Below are 20,243 nucleotides of genomic sequence, written 5' to 3' on the forward strand. Positions count from 1 at the left end.
CCCTCTTCTACCTGCTCCTTTTCTTCTTTAGGGCATCTTGAAAGGAGTGCTGCAGCGCCACAAGAAGACATGTGGGTAAGCTATGAGATCTCGAGATGTTTGGGAAAAGTGATGTGACTGAAGGACGAAAGGGAGGGCGAGTAGCCATGCAAGTTTTACTTGCTGAACATTGAAGTCCTTTTGAGGGTTTTTTTAGTTTAACATTTTCAATCTATTTAACATGTAGATGGGAAGGATACTAAAAATGAGGCTTCTGTTGCTCAAATTTCATAAATCCAGTACTAAGTAGCACAGTTCAGATAACAACCCGACTCAGGTTACATCCACACAGAGGTTTTGCCGTGCTTTGACATTCAGACCAAGGCAGATTGTTTATTCATAGTGTCCACACACCTTCCCCTAATCATAGACTATCTAGGCTTTCCCTGTCTGTCCACCGGTCTTTCCCAAACCCAGCTTGCTGTACTTACTTAGGGAAAACTGCAGTCAAGGCATGTTTGAGCTCCGTGTAGATGGAAAAGTAAGCCTTTTCAAGAGACTGCCCACATCTGCATCATTTCCCTTTCACCACCCGCTGCAGCTACCATCCCTGGCTGTCTCAGAGAGATTTTAAAACATATTTTGGTAACTGATATAGCTTCTAAGCAATAGTGAGACATGAATTATCAGTTGTTAGCTAGAGTGACATCTCAATTACCAATTTATTTTTTTTGAAAGACTGAAAAAGCCCTTCAGTGATGTGATGAAGTAAGTGACTGAGTCAAGCAAGGTGAGGGAAAAACATCTATGTGGACCGTTGCCTCTGGTCACCGTGTGAAAGCAACTAAAGTCTCTCGCTTTTTAGATATGATCATTCAAAGTCATTCGTTGTGAAGTAGAAACTAAAGTTTCAAAAAGGGAGAGGCCTTGGGATGGAGGGTTTCTGCAAAAATTGATTTTTAAAAAGTTTTGGTCTCAGGAAGGGCATAAATATAAATATTCCAGGTAACTGTGTCCACTGAAACCTTTTCAGTATTTTGGGTTTTTTTTTGGGGGGGGGGATTCTGAAACCTTTGGGGTCCATTATTCCCTAAGGGGAATCTTTCTGGGGGACTGGAGCAGCTGTTTTTCAAGGAAACAATACCAAAACTGCAGGGATCCTATCACTACCTACCAAATACCCCCCCCCCCCTCTCAATGTTCAGGTAGATTGGATCAAGAAGCACAATTCTACGGGTCCATGAACAAAATGTCCCCAGCCATCCTATTTTTCTCCTTCATTTCCTATTGTGTGTGCGGGGCGGGGGCGGGTCCGTTTTCTTCATGGTGAGGAAGCCATCCGCCAAACATACAGGAACAAGCAGCCCCTGGTCAGAAGCTTCCCAATGCAGACAGAAGCAACAAGCAAAACAGAGCCAACATCAAGGCAGAGAATCCAAGGCAAACCAAATTATGTAAACAAAGGGCATGGCTGCAAATAGAACAGAACCATTATCAAACCGAATTCTGACCCCCAAATACCGCAACAAAATTTTTCGGGACCCATCTGAATCCTGACAAGGTGTTGTTGTTGATAAATATTTGGATCAGAAATATCTGAATACACATCACTAGTTTCTGTCTCTGTTCTTAGAAATCAGAACGGTCTCCATTTTCACTTTAGTTGGATAGGCATGAAAGGCCCCCTACCCTTACAAAATGTTTATGGAGCTTTAGAGGTCCCTGGAATGCCGTTTAATAAATATTATTCTTGGATTTTGGTAATGAACCTAAAATTTGAAGATCAATTTCTCTCAAAGTTACAGGAAGCTACTTTGGTCCTCTCTTTACTAGCATGGCATTTGTTTCTTCAAGGTCCCCTGAAAGGGAATATTTTTGGAACTTTAAGGGGTAAGTGTACTTGGTGATGCATGAAAATGCTGATAATTGCAGTCGATGAATCGTTACTCTGTCCTATCCATGACAACAAACCCGAAATCCTTGTATGTTTCAAATGCCATATGAGGAGAAAGAAGGAAGTTCTGACAGTTTTATTATGGTTATTGCTGTTTGAGAAACCACTATCCAGTTAGTAAGAACACTCTGTATTTAGAACATCTGGCTGTTTCTCCTGAAGAGGAAGAACACCATGGAAATGAACAACTTGGAAAAAATACACTAACAAATGCACATTATATACAAAATTTAAACATGTTTACTAAAAATACAGAAGCATTACTGTAAATATGAAACAGGCTAACTGCTCCTACTTTATTTAGAGAACTATTTTGGTGCAGTGGTTAGGTGTGTGGACTTCTAATCTGGCAAGCCAGGTTCGATTCTGCAGTCCCCCACGTGCAGCCATCTGGGTGACCTTGGGCTCACCATGGGACTCATAAGTCTGTTCTGACCGAGTAATATCAGGGCTCTCTCAGCCTCACCCACCTCATGGGGTGTCTGTTGTGGGGAGAGGAAAAGGAAGGCGACTATAAGCTGCTTTGAGCCTCCTTTGGGTAGAGAAAAGTGGCATATAAGAACCAACTCTTCTTCTTCTTCTTCTTCTTCTTCTTCTTCTTCTTCTTCTTCTTCTTCTTCAGCTTTAAAGTTTCCCACATGTGCTGTTCAGGGGAGAAAAGTAGTCTTATACGCCAGCAAATACTGTAATTCAAAAGTGTACAGATTCCATCAGACACCCCCCACCGCCTTATTGCTGTACCTCGAAGGTCGCTCCCCACCCACGGTGAAGTTGCTCCACCTGCTCTGCACTTCCTGCCATACTCCCCTTCTCAACAGTATACAAGCTCCATTTCCTCCTCTTATTTTTCTTTTTACAAGCAGCAAGAGTATACAGAAAGGAGACTACCACTAGTAGCAGATCACTGAGTAAAAAAATTAAAATGATGGCAGGAAAGTTTAAAAGGAGCTGTGCAAGGTGTAGTTCCCTGCTGCTATTGAAAAGGGGATCTGAGAGGAGGCAAACAGCAGCATCCCTAGTACAAAAGAAAATGATAAAGAAAAAGAAAAAAAGAAACGAGAGGAATCACTGCTGTTTGCAAACAAGATAAAGACAAGGATTATCAACTCACAATGAAATTGACATGATCTGTAAAGAGACATTGACATACATTGCCAGTGATCACAGCTTGCAAAGACAGTGTCAGTGTGCATTCTTTACACTCAACATGTTCCCCTGTATTATAAGGTCATGGGACTCTTTCTCATTTTTCACAGGGGTTGATAACATGGCAGAGAATCCCTTAGTGTTCTGCAATGTGGGAAATGGAGCTTTGCAACTGTCATGGTTTTTTTTTTTTTAAGTCTTGTCAATTTCAGTATCAGGTTTCCCCCTTTGCCTGGGTTTCTTTCTGTCCTCTTTCATTCAACAAACTAACACTAAAATGCATGTAAAAAAACCTGAACCATAAGGATTTAAATGCAAGGTATTTGCTGGAGGCTACTGCACAGCTGCCAAAGGGTAATTGCATAAGACTTTTTTACAACTTTGGACACCTCCCCCTCCCCCAGTGGCACAAGTGACGCTCCACCCTGATTTAGAACAGTGAGGGTTTTTAAAAATAGTTGCTGCAGAATAAATACATTGGAGGAAAACGAATGGTGCATAAAGTGGGCACAGAATCCAGTCAAGATTGAATGCTTTGATAATTTGCAGTAAGATGTGTATGTGTAATGGGCCTTGGAGAGTCAGGCACCATAATGAACTTCCAGGGCCTACCTGAAAGATCCTCTCCCCCTACATGAATTCCTGCATCAGTTGTGGTCAGCTCCTGTTTTTGGTGCCACCCTCTAGGAGTGTGATTTTTCTGTCCGCTTATAGGCAATTTCATTTGTTGCCCTGATTTTGTGGAACGTCCCAAGAAGGGCGCCATTCTCATCAGCCAGTCTTTAGGAAAAAAGTGCTAGATAATCTTGTTTCCAGGGGCATTTTGTTAAAAGTTTTTCAGGTGCTGGATTGTCCTGTGTCAGTGATGTTGTTTCTGCTTGCCACTGTAATTTTCAACCATCTGTTGAATTTGTAGCTAAGTGACTGGATTGTGGCCTGTAAGGTATAACCTTTGAGAGTGAGGCAGGATGAAAATATTTCAAATAAAAACTAAAATGCCCAGCTACAAAAACTATGTTTCTTTAATGTCATGCCAATTCTTTTTTTTTTAAACAGAATTTTGTATCTAGCTCATCTCATACTCTCTTCTAGCAAAGCTTTGAAGCTGCATCTTTCTCCCAGAGGTGAATAATCGGAATGCTCATTTACTGAGACCACAATGCCTATTACAGGACATGCAAATGTTGCATACAGTATATGAAGAAAAATTATTCCAAATGATTATTGATGGGTTAATCAAGGTAACCACGTCAACTTTCTTTGTCCATTAATGTGGACGGCATTTCACAATCATCATAATAAAAGCCAAATGTTAATGGTTCAGGTAATCAGATCCTAATGAAGGACAGCCATGGATACTCGCCCTTAAGTAGTTTACAATTTTCATAATCACTGATGTGGTCAGTTGGTCCCACGATTCTCCATATTTCATGGAGTGTGCTTACCAATCACCTCTTTAGTTTAACATTTACTTCTTGTTTTCTTTTCACAAGTCTTAAAGAAACAGAAAGTAAACAAGAAGCAGACGGGATGCGGTAGGAGTACTTATCAGAAAACTTAGCTAATTATTTAATATGTTAAGCCCAATAATTGCCACAAACTCTGACCAGGATGGTCCAAGTTGACCTGATCTCATCAAATCTCAGAACCTAAGCAGGGTCAGCCCTTGTTAGTACTTGGATAAGAGGCCATTAAGGAAGTCCAAGGTCACTACAAAGAGGCAGGTTATGGCAAAACACCTCTGAATATATCTTGCCTTGAAAATCCCATGAAGTCACTGAATCTTTATGGCACAGTTCTCAGACAATATTTGCAGATGTTCCAACCAGAGAGAATAAACTGATATGTGGAAGGAATGGGATCCACTGAGCCTTTGCGCATTCATTGGAACACAGATATAGAGTCCATACAAGGATACACACATGCAGGGCTCTCTCTGTAATCATATAGAACATAATTCCTGATCTCATGGAAAGAGCTGTGTGGGCTCCACACATTCAGGACAATGAATGCAGGTGCATCAGGTATACAGATTTGCTATCACAATCCTGTTCCCACAAATCTGTTTTCATTTTCCATAGTTAGAACATCTGAAAAGGGTTGTAGTATGGATTCTTCAAAGAGGAAATGTGCTCCTGGCTGCAAAAAACTCACGTTACAATAAAGTAACTTGTCACTATTGTCTTAGAGGACTCTCTTTAACTTCTTTCCATGTAGTTATTAAATGCATTTGAAGAAGACTTATCTTTGTATTGGCCAGGATTCAAAGCATGATGCTGGATGCACTTCAGGTCTTGACTAGGGCAGAGTTTGCACTTACTTTGTTTATTTCATTGTCAATCCTGTTGAATTCAGATCTATTTGAACTTGGGTCTTCCTCCCCCCCCCTCCCTATTGAAACAGAAAAGTGTTCTGCACGTGGTTAGGGTAGTTCAAAAGTGGTGGGGAGCCAAGCACAGCCTCTTTCTTTCTTTTCTTGAAGGGCAGGGGGAGAGGATCGAAGAAGGCAGAAGAGGGAGAAAAAAATCCAAGACCGACAAAAGTTGAGAGAAGTTAGGGGCTTTCCTTTAAAGCAAGTTTGTCACATGAACAGCTTTGGCCAATCAGGGGTTCTCTACCATGGAGCAGAGCCCAGATTCAAAACAGCCTGCTTTCTCAACCTGTCTCTTAAAATATTGTTGGTTAAAAGCACTCTAAGATATCACACAATAAAGGTAGGGTCACTCCGGATCAATTTAAATCGCCCAAAATCAAAATGGAAATCTCATTCTTTGTAGACGGCAGGGACTGAATTGACCTGGGATTGGAATAAAAGCTCCATGCAGTTTACACCTAGGTCCCTTTGTTTTATTGGTACGTTGAACTGTTTTCAAAAGTCCCCCTCTGCTTTGAGTTTGCCATATAGCATGAGGACAGAGGCCACTAACTTAGAAACACAGGCTGAAAGTACACTTTAACGGACTCACCTTGGACATCTATAGATTTAAGCTATTAACAGCAAATTTTCCCTGTGTATGATGTGGGGTCCACTGATACTTTATGTGGATAAGGAGATGGGCCCTGAATGTGAGACTACTGGCAGCTCCCTGTGAAACACTCAGAAGTTTCTGAAGGAAACTGTGATGACATACATATTTCAGGTGCATTATTCCCCAATTTTCTAATCTTGTTTCATTCACCATCGGTCGTATGCCTTATTCTATTCCTAATGTATGGTTTTCAGTTGTGCCATCTGCCTCAAGTTTCAACAAAAGCAGTAAACCGTAAGTGAAGTAAATACATAAAAGCTTAATATAAATTGTTTGAACTCCTCTCTTCTAGACTTAAAGGTGAAGAGGTTGATCTTTTGAATTGTCAAGCAAAAATTAAGCAATTGTAAATGGGGAAGATATGAAACTGGCAAATCAGGAGCCATTAGAATCAATGAATGGTTGGTTTCCGTTTCCACAGAAACTGAAGCTTCTTTTGCCCCTTTCCTTATCATGGCTATTCTTTCTAATACAGAGAGAGAAGCAGGGTTTTGGGCTAATGAAGCCTAGGATAAATTAATGAGCCCACTTGAGAACTTGGGCCATTTATTTTATAAACTCATAAAAAGGTGTTATTAAAAAGCATGCAGAGCAGGCTTAAAATAAAGACAGACAAGAGTAAGTAAAATATTGATAGACATATTCCATAAAAACACAGCAAGTTTGGATTCTATAGATCGCAAAGGACACATTACATCAGAGAAAGCTCCCACAGGCCTAAAACTGAAAGGCACAAGATTATGTGAACACTGACATCAAGGGGCTGTGCCCTCAATTTTTCCATCAAAGAAATATTTCTTTACATAATTGCCAAACCATTTGGATGGTCTTACTCCCATGTTGGGCTTTAAATAGCAATCAAAGTGTACATTTTCAACTTACTACCATTTAAATACGATTTACCATTTATTAAGAGTTATCATTCCACTACGGATTGATCTTTCTAAATGAAATATATCATATATACTCCTTTGACATTAAAAATGGAGCTTTCCATGGACAGGAATCTGGTGATGCGCACTGCAAATGAGGGTTCTCATAACACAGGAGCTAAAAGTATATCAGCCATGGTTATTGCATACTTCTTAGATGACCTCAAGTAAGACATGGTTACCTCAGAATCTGTGTCTCCCTGCCCAATTATATGAATATTATACTGGTCAACTTCATAGAGATATTGCAAACATGATAGGCTTTAAAATCTTGAAATGCAAAGAAGGAATGCTAGTACTGTTATGTTATCGAGGTTCTACGCTAATATTAATAAGTTATAGAATCTCTAATGCAAAACCTGGTCAAAAACATTTTATCATTTTAAAAAAAGATCCTAGCATTTACAGTTGAAGAGTACCAAAAACCAAAGCCTTGTAGACATTTTTAGACAGAGATTGTTCAGAGAGCCAAGGATCTCTCACTGGAAGCACAACTATGTGCGTAGCTTTCCTGACAGGCTTCTAGATATTTATAGACAATACTAGCAGGAAAGCCCATTGTACAAAGAATACAATGGGCTCTAGGCCGCCCACGGTCCCTTTAACACTCCCCCCAGCCTGCGAAGATAGGTGGTGAGTACTGAAAGGGACAGCAGACTGTCTCACAGCTGATCATGACAGCCATGGGGCTGTCATGATCTGCTGTAACACAGGGGCCCAGTCCCTTTAAACACTCACCACCAGCCTGCCAAGTGGAGAATTTAAACCGAGTGGGGCCCTTGCCTTATAGCTGATCAAAGCAGCCCTGTGGGGCTCTCATGATTAATTGTTATATGGGGGCACTTCCTTTAAATGCTCCCAGCTTTGGTGGGAAGAATGTAAAGGCAGCTGCATCTCACTCCTGCGTTACAACTGATTATGACAACCTTGCAAGGGCTGGGTGGTCTCATCAGGCAATATAGTAGCACCAACATAATAAAAACAATTATATTGCATAGTCTGAACATAAACTATTGTCTATATAAAAGATTATGAGATCCCAATAATACAAACACCCTTTGAAAGAAAAGGAGAATTTTCTCTGTTTAATTTGCTATGCCACCTTATGCAGTGACTCATGGAGTAGCAGGATGTCAGTAATTAAAGACATGGTTTCCTAAAATCAGGGCACAAGACAATTCCCAGTTTTTTCTCATAGCCTTTCATTATTAATTCTGTCCTATGCATAATTGCCCTGCTACGTGTCTTGAACCCCTCCAAAAAGAAAAGCTCAGTGTTTTGAAAATCCTTCCTCTCAAAATTGTTCTACCTCCACTCATGCTGAGGGCCAGTTCACACATTACAAAGTCTTTATGCCTCCTAGGGAGCTACTCCAGGACCTGTCTTATCAAACATGAGAGTTCTGTGATTGGAACAATCCCAAGGCACATGAGGTCCATATCTGTATTGAGACTAGGACAGACAGAGTTTAAATCCTCATGCCATTTCCTGATCTGAAATGGCTGCTAGGAGCCAATACTTGGCCAGTTGGAGATGGAGCAAATAGCAGCTCCCAGCAGCCATTTAGCAGCCATTTCAGGTGAGGATACAATGTGTATGGAGGGATTTAATCTCCATCTGCTTGCACACTATAGTCCCAATACAAATCTGGCCAACATACATCTGGGAATTAAGTTCCTAGCATGAAACTGTCTTTGATATAAACCCAGGGTATGGCTGATGGGCAGGACCCAGGATGGACACAAAGGGGACGTAAGGACTCTGCAATATGTGCATTGGCCTGGAGAGCAGCTTACATGTAGCTCCCATCGATTTCTGACCCAGACAACTGCTGATGTCAGCAAAATTACAGGAAATCCCCCCAGACCATTCACTGGGTCCACAGTCAATATATTAAAGGTAGATCAAATTATGAAAGCAAAGAAAATGCATGTTAAAGTTCTCAGTTTATGGCAAAGCAAGTTCTGGATGAAGCAGCAGAAGCCTTTTTAGTTTGTTATGCACAGGATTCTTGCCTTTTGTAACACAGATCTCAAACTTAATGCACACTTCAATAAAACCTCATTCAACAACACAGGAAATAACTTGTTTTGTTATTAATTAATGTGTCCATAGCAAAACCAGTACAAAATAATTGAAATGTGCTGTATAGTCTCACTAGCAGACTGAGGACAAAGAAATACTGGTGATACTTCTCAGCATAATCATAGCCATTAACTGTCTGTGAATATCTAACATCCAATTTGCATTTTAAAGATTTCTGGGTAATTGCAGAAGTCGCAATGGAACTCAGCACTGGCTCAGTAGGAAGGTCCCTCTTAGGCAGTGCCTTCCAATCTATGTTCTAAAGAGTTGTTGGAAACTTATCAGAGGTTCATCAATGTTTTAAAAGCATGCACCTAAGTCCCTCTGATGTCAAAAGGAAAGAATTAGCAGTGCAAGCAGAAGGGTGTTGCTTGGTTTGAGATCATATTTTAAAGTGCTAATCTTGGGCAGTCTTATACCCACATCTTTTAATCTGATCAGTCAAGGCAGCTAGTGAAGGAAAGACTTCATGTCTTACTTCAGGGTTTATTCCTGCCAGGATATAGCAGCTCACAAGCCACCTGAATGCATCAAGCTTCTGTTCCAAGGACTGCAGAGGCTGCAAGTTGCAAATATTCTGAGTTACCATTCGCATGTCAAGACACACAGCAACAGTTGTCCTTTTAGGGGGCAGGGCAATAATGACAGCCAGCAGCCACGGTCCCCAGCAGGGCACCCAAAGTGACTGTGGCTGATTGCTGCATCCTCCTCCCACACTAATTTTCATTCAGCATCTCTTCTTTTGACAATACCAAAGTCTTCTCTATACTATTGTGTTGGTCTCCAAAGGCCAAATAAAAAATTAACCTATTTCAAAACAAACTCAAAGTATTACAAAGTCTAAAGCATTGCTCTGCTTTACAATTTCTTGAACAATAACTGAAAGATGTGCTTCTTATATTGAGAAATATCAGTACAGTGAAGGGACTTCTTTTACACAATGAGATTTTTATTCCACCTCTTTTCACAGAAGCTTTCATATATATATAGTAGTGCAACATAAAACGCAAAGAAACTAACACCACACTATCTGGCTAATCACAAGGGGATGTAGAAGTTAGCAGAGCTCCTAATAAAAGTTCCTTAAAGTCTGACATGACTTGTTCTTGAGAAAGCCACGCTGACTCTGTAATCACAGCTATCTGCTCTAGCCGCTCAAGGACCATTTGATTTATTTCAAGAACAAGTCATGTCAGACGAACCTCTTTTTTTGAGAAAGTTACTGCTTTGCTGAATCAGGGGAATGCTGTGGACATAGTTTATCTCGATTTCAGTTAAGCTTTTGATAAAGCTCCATATGATATTCTTGTTGATAATTTGGTAAAATGTGGTATGAAACCTATTATTGTTAGGTGGATTGATAATTGCTGCACAGAACACACCCAAAAGATGCTTATTAATAGTTGGTCATCCTCTTGGAGAGGAGTGACAAATGGAGTACCTCAGGGATCTGTCCTGGGCCCTGTGTTGTTCAATGTATTTATTAATGATTTGGATGCAGGAATAGAGAGGGTGCTTATTACTAAACTGGGAGGGGTAGCAAACCCAGAGAAGACAGCATCAGGATACAGGATGATCTTGACAGGCTGGAAAACTGGGCTAAAACGAATTTAAATAGTGATAAAGTTCTCCATTTCAGTAGGAAAAATCAAATGCATCATTATAGGAAGGGGGAGAAGTACATTGTCTTGGCAGAAGTACATGATTCTATGAACTTAAGCAGATTGTGAATGGGTAAGTAAGGAGGGATTGTGTTGGTACTTGGCCCTTTCTTGCATTACCAGGAAACTGCCAATCAACACTTTGGGGTAGAGAGGCAAATCTCTTCCAGGCCAGACTGGCCCGGGATTCTGTTTTGTTGGGGGGGAGCATCATCTGGGCATGGAATTGGTGTCACGGTGGGTGGGCAGGTAGTTGTGAGTTTCCTACAGTCTTCGATGGGCTGGACTGGATGACCCTGTATACCCCTTCCAACTCCATGATTCTATGATTCTAAAGGTTTCCTGAAACCAATTTCCTTTGTACCTCTGGCCAAAAAACTATCAGGTTTAGGCTAAAGTGTCACTATTTGGGGAATTTCAAGGAACTGGTGCTACCACTAAGAAGGTCCTGCTATGTGCTTCCTTGCCCTGCTTTAATTCCTTACTGAAGGAAATATTTTGTGCCATATTAGATGATATCCCAGCAAACTCATGATTCCCACACTTCCTGAGGGAATGTGGGAATGGGGAATTTTAGTGGAGAGGATTGAAGCATAGAAAAGATCCAATGGGGGTGTGAAAATTTTCTGGGGAGCAATTTTTGGGGACAATGAGCAGGCCCAAAATATATAAAAATCCTTCTGAAGATTCTCTCCTGCAAATGCCACCTTCCTACAGCCCTTGTATTAATATTCTGTGGGAAATGTCAGGTTTCCCCTGTAACACCTAGCTAAAATCCAGAATTTGTTTTTCTGCTGATTTGAAGAGGCTGCAGGCTATTGCATGATAATCTCATAAAATCTTTAAATATTTATGCAAATACTTATAAAAATCTAAAAACACAATTCTCAAATTCTTAGTTAGTTTGTAAGCCATGACTTCTTTGGGTAGTTAATTTGCTTGCCACTCAACCAGCTAAAGCTGATTAAATCAGTTGATAACAAATGTTAACCCAAGAAAGTAACTGCATGAGTGAATATTCTGAGGAAACATATAGTTACTGTCTGAATAAGAAAATTGCATTCCTTTGTCCTCTGCAAAATATGACTGCCCTTATGCTTATTCTGAGATTCAAGTGACACAAATATACTGAGAAATTCCCAGCAGAATTGGGCTTCAGGGCAAGCGTCTTTTCTGCTATGTAATGATATAGCCTGGTCCTATCCATTGTTAGTTAGATGCCCTATGAATTCAACAGGACATCAGTTTCTCCCAAGTAAGCATGTATAGGACTGCAGCCATACAGTTCAATCCTGTATCAGTTTACTTGGATCTAAGTCCCATTGAGTTCAGTGAGATTTACTCTCTAGCAGAAATACTTAAGATCACAGCCTGGGCTCAGTCCTGGAAAGGAATGAGTCCTTCTGCCTTCCAAAGAGGAGAGCACAAAGCCTCAGCAGCTAGCCCATTATTACTTTGACTGATCAGAGAGAAACCACCTGCAGGAATAGCCCCTTTTCTGTTTCCTCCCAGCGGAACCATCCAAATGATGATTAATCACCAAATAAACTGGAGAACTGACAACAAGATAATGACAAAAGGAAAGCAGAGATGGGGACTAGCCAATGAGTGCATGTGGTCCAAGCATGGGTGGGTGGAATGGCCGAAGAAGACGGATGACCCTGTAAATGCTTGGCATTTAAGTATCTTAACAGGAGGACGATGCAAAGGTAAAGCAACTAACAGATTCAAGGAAATAATGTGACATGCATTAGTTGACATACTTCAGATGTTGAAAAAAAAACGTACAGAGGGGCAGCTTTGAAAGAATATCTGTTAATGAGAGTTTTAATTGGACTTCTATGCCCAATCATAACTGAAACAAGAGATACTGTAAATGACAGCTTAATCCATTACTGCAAAAGGCACCACAAAAGCTTTGTTGATTATATCCACAGATTAGCCTAACTATGTCCCTACTAATTTGAGAAGCAATGAATCACGAAGTTCAAACGGGGCTCAGATGAGTCAATTATTCTAAGCAGCGATATCAAAACCTCATATTTTCTACACCAAGGAATCAAGCCAGTTATGTCGAACAACAAACACAAAATGAGGTTTATTACACATTCTCAATTGACCAAGTCATTAGCAACAGGGAAGAAGCTTTCAGTAATTTTTCAGTATGTTCAGTATCTTCTTGCCCCTATGGAATCCCTCCTGGCAGGGATTTATTAACCTGGAAAACATTTGTAAGAAATTGGGAGGGGGGTCTCTTACTGTGGTCTGTTAGAACCAGAGTTACTTGATACAGGGTGTTTATATTTATTGTTCACATCAAGGAGTTCTCAGAAAAAGAACATGTCAAAATAATGGCTCACATTCTTTTGTGTTTCCAGTCCTCGGGCCTGGTTGCATGCTTTTCAGCATAAGCCAACCTCCTTATTTTCCTGCCTTCCAAGTTAGCACTCACTTACTGGCAGTTCAGAGTGTCTGCAGAATTCAGACTCATCGTCCAACCATTAGCAAATTTAGTCAGAAGTCCAGCCTGCTGAGTTCAATGATGGCTGGTCTTTCCAAAGACATCTGGGTGGCTTCTGTTGGGAGCAGGATCTTGGAGGCTTTCCATATGTTCTTAACAGCCTTAGAAGGCGTATGGAGAGAGCTTTTCTGAGGTCCAGTTTAACCACTGAAGCTGTGTGAAAAGGACATGGCTTCTCATAGTTGCAGTGTCATTTAAAATGTGCTTATCACATGTGTCAGGCCATTCATGAGCGGTGTTCACATTGCAGCCGTTTGTCTTCCTGTGTTATAGAACATGGGTGTGAAAGTATTGCACTTGAGTGGGCTGAACATGTAGTAGCTGCTTTTTAAACATAATCACAGCTTGTGGGCAAGTCCTTCCCACACCTACCTACATGAGGAAGTGCTCAACACATGGCTTTTTCATATGCATGAAACTTTGAAATGGTATGATAGGACCATTACCGCCTGCAGCACATATGGTCATTTGGGTATCCAGTTCAAATAACACTGGCCATATGTATCATGCACCTTCATTATGTGCTTGGTAGACTCCCATTACATGTGACTACCATGTTTGAAAATGACTGCAGTAAATATGCAATCTGTAAAGCACCATCAAGAATCTGTAAACATACAAGCTGTAGGAGAACGGAACTAGTGCAGCTAAAAAAGATGCTTGCTGGGGAGATGCATCTTGTACAGAATAAAACAAAAACAGCATCCTAAAGCCAGTAATGAATGGTGGGAATATTATGAAAAGAAAAATCTATCATAAAACATGTTGCAAAATTGGTTTGCTTGTGATTAGAAAGGATTCCTGTTACCTCCTGAGACTCTCCGCCTCTCTCTGAGATGAATTCAGCTTGAACTACTTAAATTAGACAGGAAGGTGCCAGAATAATCAACAAACCTAATTTTCATCACAACAATGATTGTTCAGATCCTTTCCCACCTAGCTTTAGGCATGGCTATGGGACTGAAACAGCCTTGGTTGCTCCTGATGGATGACCTGTGCTGAGCAGAGAGAGTGAAACTATATTGATCCTCCTGGATCTCTCAGTAGCTTTCAATATTGTCATAGTCTCCTTCTGGACCACATGTTGGGGTTGGGACTGGGAGACACTGTTTTGCAGTGGTTTCAGTTCTTTGGATGTAGGTTTCAGAAGGTGATGCTGAGGGATTGCTGCTTGGCATCTCAGCCTCTGGGGTACCATAAGGTTCTATCTTGTTCCCCACACTTTTCAACATCTACATGAAACTATCGGGTGAGATTATCTGGGGATTTGGGCTGGGTTGTCATAAAAGTTGAAGAAGAACAGAACTAGTGCAGCTGAAAAGATGCTTGCTGGGGAGGTGCATCTTATATCTTATACAGAATAAACAACAGCAGCATCCCAAAGCCAGCGTGGTGTTGACTGCCAGTTGTTGTATAGTGGTCAAGAATGCCCGACTCTAATCTGGAGAATTGGGTTTGATTTCCCACTCCTCCACATTCAGCCAACTTTTGGCTAGTCACATTTCTTTTTGAACTGTTCTCACAGAGGAGTTTTCTCAGTGCTCTCTCATCCCCACCCACCTCACAGCATGTCTGTTGTGGGAAGAGGAAGGAAAGGTGTTTGCAAGCCACTTAGGGAATCCTTCAGGAAGGGAAAAGTGGGGTGTAAAAAACTGTGGGGCTTTTCGCACGCCTTCAAAATCGCACAATGGTTGCCAATTGAAAACGCTACTGATTTGCCATTATGCACAACGTCGTTGACAATCTGCCACACACCTGAAACCGATCCGCAAAAAGCGCTTCCTTGTAGCGCTTTCAGGGAAATCCCCAAAAGTGGATTCACCCTCCGGAAAGTGCTACACTCCTGCAACCAATCTGCAACACTAGCAGGAAAGTTCTGTGCGTTACCATTGTTGTGGTTTCTACAAAGTCCCTCCCCCTGGCTCTCTCCTCTGATCTTCCGGTGAAGTGATCGCCATTTTTTTTTCTCCGAGCGAGCGGAGTTCAACCCACCAGTGAGCCTCTGTTTAGAGGCTTCCCCGGCTTCAGTCCCTCCCCAGAGCTGTTTAGTCACTAAGCACAAACAACAGAGAAGCCCGTTTGCTGATGTATTTTCCCTTTATTTTTTACACTGTTTTCGGCCGAAAATCGGGCCCGTGAGGGGGGGGGATTTTTTTTTTCACTCGGGGGGAGGGTGGCAACGATGAAACGACAGCTCAAACACACCTGCCAGCTGGATGGGTCTCTCCATTGCAACGAATCAACACATATTCGTTGCAATGGGTGTTTTTTTTTTTTAACCTTTCTTAAAGGGAAAGGGGCTGTTTGGGAGCATGCTAAGGGCTGCCCATTGGCTGCTTGACGGCCAGGGGCGGGACGAGCTCGGCAATAGCGCTTCCTTTCTAGCGATTTTTGCTGAGACCGGAAGCTTGTGGGAAACGATGGAAACGCAACTGGATTCCACTACAAAGTCAGGTATGCATATGTTGGCGTTGCTGTGAAGCGGAAACCGTTGTAGTGGTGTGTCACTTCGATGTGACAGATGAACACAAGCAACACAGGTTTGTAGGTTTCTTAACCTTTTTATGTACAGAATATTTACATGTTATCCAGCAGAGTGCTGCGCGCACAATGGCACTTCAGAGAGACAGAGACAGCTTCCCCATCACTCCTTATATACACAACCTATGTACATGCAACCTTCTCTAGTATTGCATCAGCTTTCTATCCAGCCAATAGAAGCATTTGTGCTGTGTCATTCCTGTGCACCTGACACTTCTCACATGATCAGTACCTGTCAGTTAGATCAGTTTGATCAACTTCACGCTGTTAGCTGTCACTTGGTACATTATACCAACACCCCTCCTCAGATAACAGAGTAAAGTCCTAACATGTTACTAAACAGTTCATGTTTGTTTATACATACAGGCTTTGTGAATACATCAGATACATTCTCATCAGTTCTGCAATTTCGTATCTGGATGAAACCACTATTTACAGATTGTTTAACAGTCTGATAGCCAATGAATTTCAGAAACTTTGACCGTGGCCCTGCCTTAGTTCTCTTTGCTTTGGGAATGGACACCCAAGCCCCAGACCCAAACACTCGCAAGTAGTTCAACTTAGGCAGTTTTCCATACAATAGGAAGTATGGAATGTGATTAACAGAACTCGACCACACATGGTTACATACATAACAGGCCGCACTGACAGCCTCTGCCCACAGACACGTAGACGACCTTGTGTCTTTTAACATACACCACATGACTGTCTGCAGTCTGCCTATATGTCTTTCAGCCACTCCATTTTCACTGGGACACCCAGGATTTGCTATCCTATGGCTGATGCCATTTTTCTCCAGCCACTGCTCAAAATCATGAGAAATAAACTCACCCCCAAAATCTGTTTGTATGGAGGACAGTTGACACCCCAACTGCTTTTGTGTTTTAAGACACCAGGTTTTAAATAGCTTGAATGTGTCTGACTTGTGCCTCATAGTTAGTGTCCAGCAGAACCTGCTATAATCGTCCACTATACAAAGCATGTACTGCCGTCCTGAGACACTAGATGGCATCTTTCCCATAAGATCCATGTGTATTAGCTCAAGAGGTCTGTTTGTTACTCTTGTGCTTCTTTTAGCCACTGGATACGCCTTGGCTTTTACTTCCTTACACACCTGGCAATCCAAATAATTTGTACACTCCGAGATGTCACCAACCCCAAGAATATCTAAGGTTTTTTTCAATGCTGAGTATCCTATATGCCCAGCCCTTCGGTGCAATAAATGTATACAATTATTGTGAATGGGAGTGTTATCAACAACCTGTGCACTTTCTGAAGTCTCCTTCAACAGATACACACCATCAGACAAACACCCCTGCACCAACTCCTTTCCTTCTTTCCAAATTGAACACCCCTTATTAGTGAATATGACATCAAACATTTCACTTGTTAAGACAGACACACTTAGGAGATTGGAACGAAGTGAGGGAACACACATTACATTCTTAAAAGTACAATTAAGGTGTGGGAGATATAGTGAACCCATACAGACAACTTCTATTGTTTGCCCATCAGCCAGCCGCACTTCCTTTAGCTGAGATGTCTGAATGTCTGTCAGCAGCCTCTGGTCATTGCAGAAGATCCCTGTAGCTCCACTGTCGATTACCCAGTCCCCTCCTGAGGGTAATGCTGTGTTCACGAGCTTGATCGTAGCAGTACCCATTATCCTTTGGGCACTATTTGTAACATCCTTCACCGATTGGGAATTAGCTTTTGAACAGAAACGAGCAATGTGTCCCGTTGACTGACAAATCCAGCACTTTCTCACTCTCCCAAACACCTTCTCCTGCTTTTGGAAGTTGCTTGCATGCTTGCCCTTAGGTTTAACATAGACAGCAGCCACCTGGGAGCCGGAATATTCTTTACATTCCACAGACGAAGTCGATTTTCCTTTGGCCATATGCCCAGACACAGATAAGACTCCCTTGGCAACTTGCCTGGACTCAAAATCTTGTAGTCGCCCAGTGACTTGGCTCCATTCCAAATCACGTGCTTCATAGCCCTCCAGGCTGGAAACGACTGGTTCAAACTCAGGTAACAGAGATGAAAGCAGAATGAAAATGCGATCCAATTTCGAGGTATCTTTTCCTCTAAGCTCCAAATTACGAAAGCACTCACCCAGAGCATCAATATGTGATCTCACAGACTGACCTGGCATCATCTGAGTTCTGTACAACCTCCTTGACAGAGATATCAGCGTACCGGCCGAGTCCTGGAGATAAACATTGCTCAGAGCAGTCCATGCCTCGCTCGCAGAGTCAGCATTGTAGATATGCAGCAATTGTTGATCATTCACAGCTAACACAATTGTAGCAAGAGCCCTCTTATCAGCCACCTCTTCCTGTGAACTCGGTTTGGGAGGGGGATTCTCCACATACCTCCAGAGCCCTTCTCTGGTTAGATAATGCTTCATCCGCAGCGCCCACACATTGTAGTTTTCCGAGTTGAGCTTCTCCACGGGGATAGCAGCTGTGCTCGTCATCGCAGCTGGAGAACTCATCAACACGTCTCTCTTCCCGCCTGCCTCCGTACCTTCAGCACCGGCAGTTAACTGCTTCTCCTCAGCAGACATCCAAGCACTCAGGATAACACCACTGCCACAAACTCACCACTGCAACCACTGCAACCTCTGGGCCCATAACCCTGTTGGCGTTGCTGTGAAGCGGAAACCGTTGTAGTGGTGTGTCACTTCGATGTGACAGATGAACACAAGCAACACAGGTTTGTAGGTTTCTTAACCTTTTTATGTATAGAATATTTACATGTTATCCAGCAGAGTGCTGCGCGCACAATGGCACTTCAGAGAGACAGAGACAGCTTCCCCATCACTCCTTATATACACAACCTATGTACATGCAACCTTCTCTAGTATTGCATCAGCTTTCTATCCAGCCAATAGAAGCATTTGTGCTGTGTCATTCCTGTGCACCTGACACTTCTCACATGATCAGTACCTGTCAGTTAGATCAGTTTGATCAACTTCACGCTGTTAGCTGTCACTTGGTACATTATACCAACAGCATAATGACGAATTCCACTATTTTAAATGGCGATTTTTCGTTCAGCAAACAATTTGCTACAAGGATCCCGGTGCGGAAAGCCCCTGTCTCTTCTCCTTCTTCAATTACTGGATGATACTCAGCTCTTTTTTGTATTTCCAGAAGGTCCAAATAGGCTGTGGAAACCTGGAGGCAGTTTTGAGGTACATGAGGGTCAATAAATTGAAGCTTCATTCTGACAAGATGCAGATGCTACTGGAGGCCAGAAGGACCAGTTCAGGATTGTTCTAGATGGGGTAGCGTTTCCCCTAAAAGTGTATGTTTGTTGTCTGGGAGTGCTGCTGGATTTGGACTTCCTGTTGGCTAAACAGGTGACAATGGTCAATATGGATACCTTCTGCCAGCCTTTACTGGTGACTTGGCAGCAGCCTTTCAGAGTGGTACATACCCTGGTTAACATTAAGTTAGCAATGTGCTCTATGAAGAGTATTCGCAAACTCCAGCAAGAAGGCTGTCTGGAGTGGATATGGATCATATCATTTTAGTCTTGTTCAATCTGCACTGGCTTCCAGTCCAATTAAAGATGGGGGTACTGACCTTTAAAGCCCTAGAAAAGACTAGGACAAGCATATCTTAAGGACCACCTACTCCCATATGATCTTATCCAACTATTACAAATCTGCTTCGGGACCCTGTCATCTAAGCCCAGATGAGTAGCAGCATGACAAAGGCATTCTCAGTTGCAGCACCAAAGTTATTGAATCCTCACCTCAAGAAAAATTAGTCTATCCCCCTCAATCATTGCCTTCTGCGAGACTTTTTGCTCTTGTCTGGCATATCCTAACTGATTCTCCTTGTTTATTTTGTGTTGCTGATTTTATTTTTATGTATTGTTGGTAACGTTTATTTTAGTTTTATATATAGATCACCACTCTCGGCCCAGCCGGCTTATGGCAGTTTACATAAAAGCATATAAAAACAGGTAAAACCCCAGTACAACAATATTGGCGGCATCATTCAACAGTCTACATCCCCCATGTGAACCCTCAACCCTTGTGCTAACAGTTGCCATGTCCACAGGCAATGTTTGGCTGGGGGTGGAGGGGGGGTCTACAGGGTACAAGGAGCAATAAAGGGGAGGGACCCAATCTTACTATCCTGACCACAACGCCTGGTGGACGAGCTCCATCTTGCAGGCCCTGTGGAACTCTGAGAGTTCTATCAGGACCCTAAGCTCTTCTGGGAGCTCATTCCATCTGGCCGGCACCAGGACCAAAAAGGCTCTGGCCCTGGTCAAGGCTAGGTGAACCTCCCAGGGACCCAGGACAACCAGCAGATTCATACTCGCAGAGTGAAGGGCCTTGTGTGGGGGAATAAGGAAATAAGTGGTTCCTCA

At 42.2% G+C, this 20,243-nt stretch overlaps 1 protein-coding gene and 1 long non-coding RNA gene across 2 annotated transcripts in view; one reads left to right on the forward strand and one right to left on the reverse strand.

The window, feature by feature from the left end:
• Positions 1 to 117, forward strand: part of LOC143842730 (uncharacterized) — a 35,497-nt gene extending 35,380 nt beyond the window's left edge. The window contains exon 6 of the mRNA XM_077347891.1: positions 32 to 117. Within this exon, the coding sequence (XP_077204006.1) occupies positions 32 to 117 (86 nt within the window). The remainder of the gene's footprint in view (positions 1 to 31) is intronic.
• Positions 1 to 20,243, reverse strand: part of LOC143843918 (uncharacterized) — a 243,126-nt gene that overhangs the window by 179,196 nt on the left and 43,687 nt on the right. The window lies entirely within an intron of this gene.

Source organism: Paroedura picta, chromosome 8, assembly GCF_049243985.1.
Source record: "Paroedura picta isolate Pp20150507F chromosome 8, Ppicta_v3.0, whole genome shotgun sequence".
NCBI lineage: Eukaryota > Metazoa > Chordata > Lepidosauria > Squamata > Gekkonidae > Paroedura > Paroedura picta.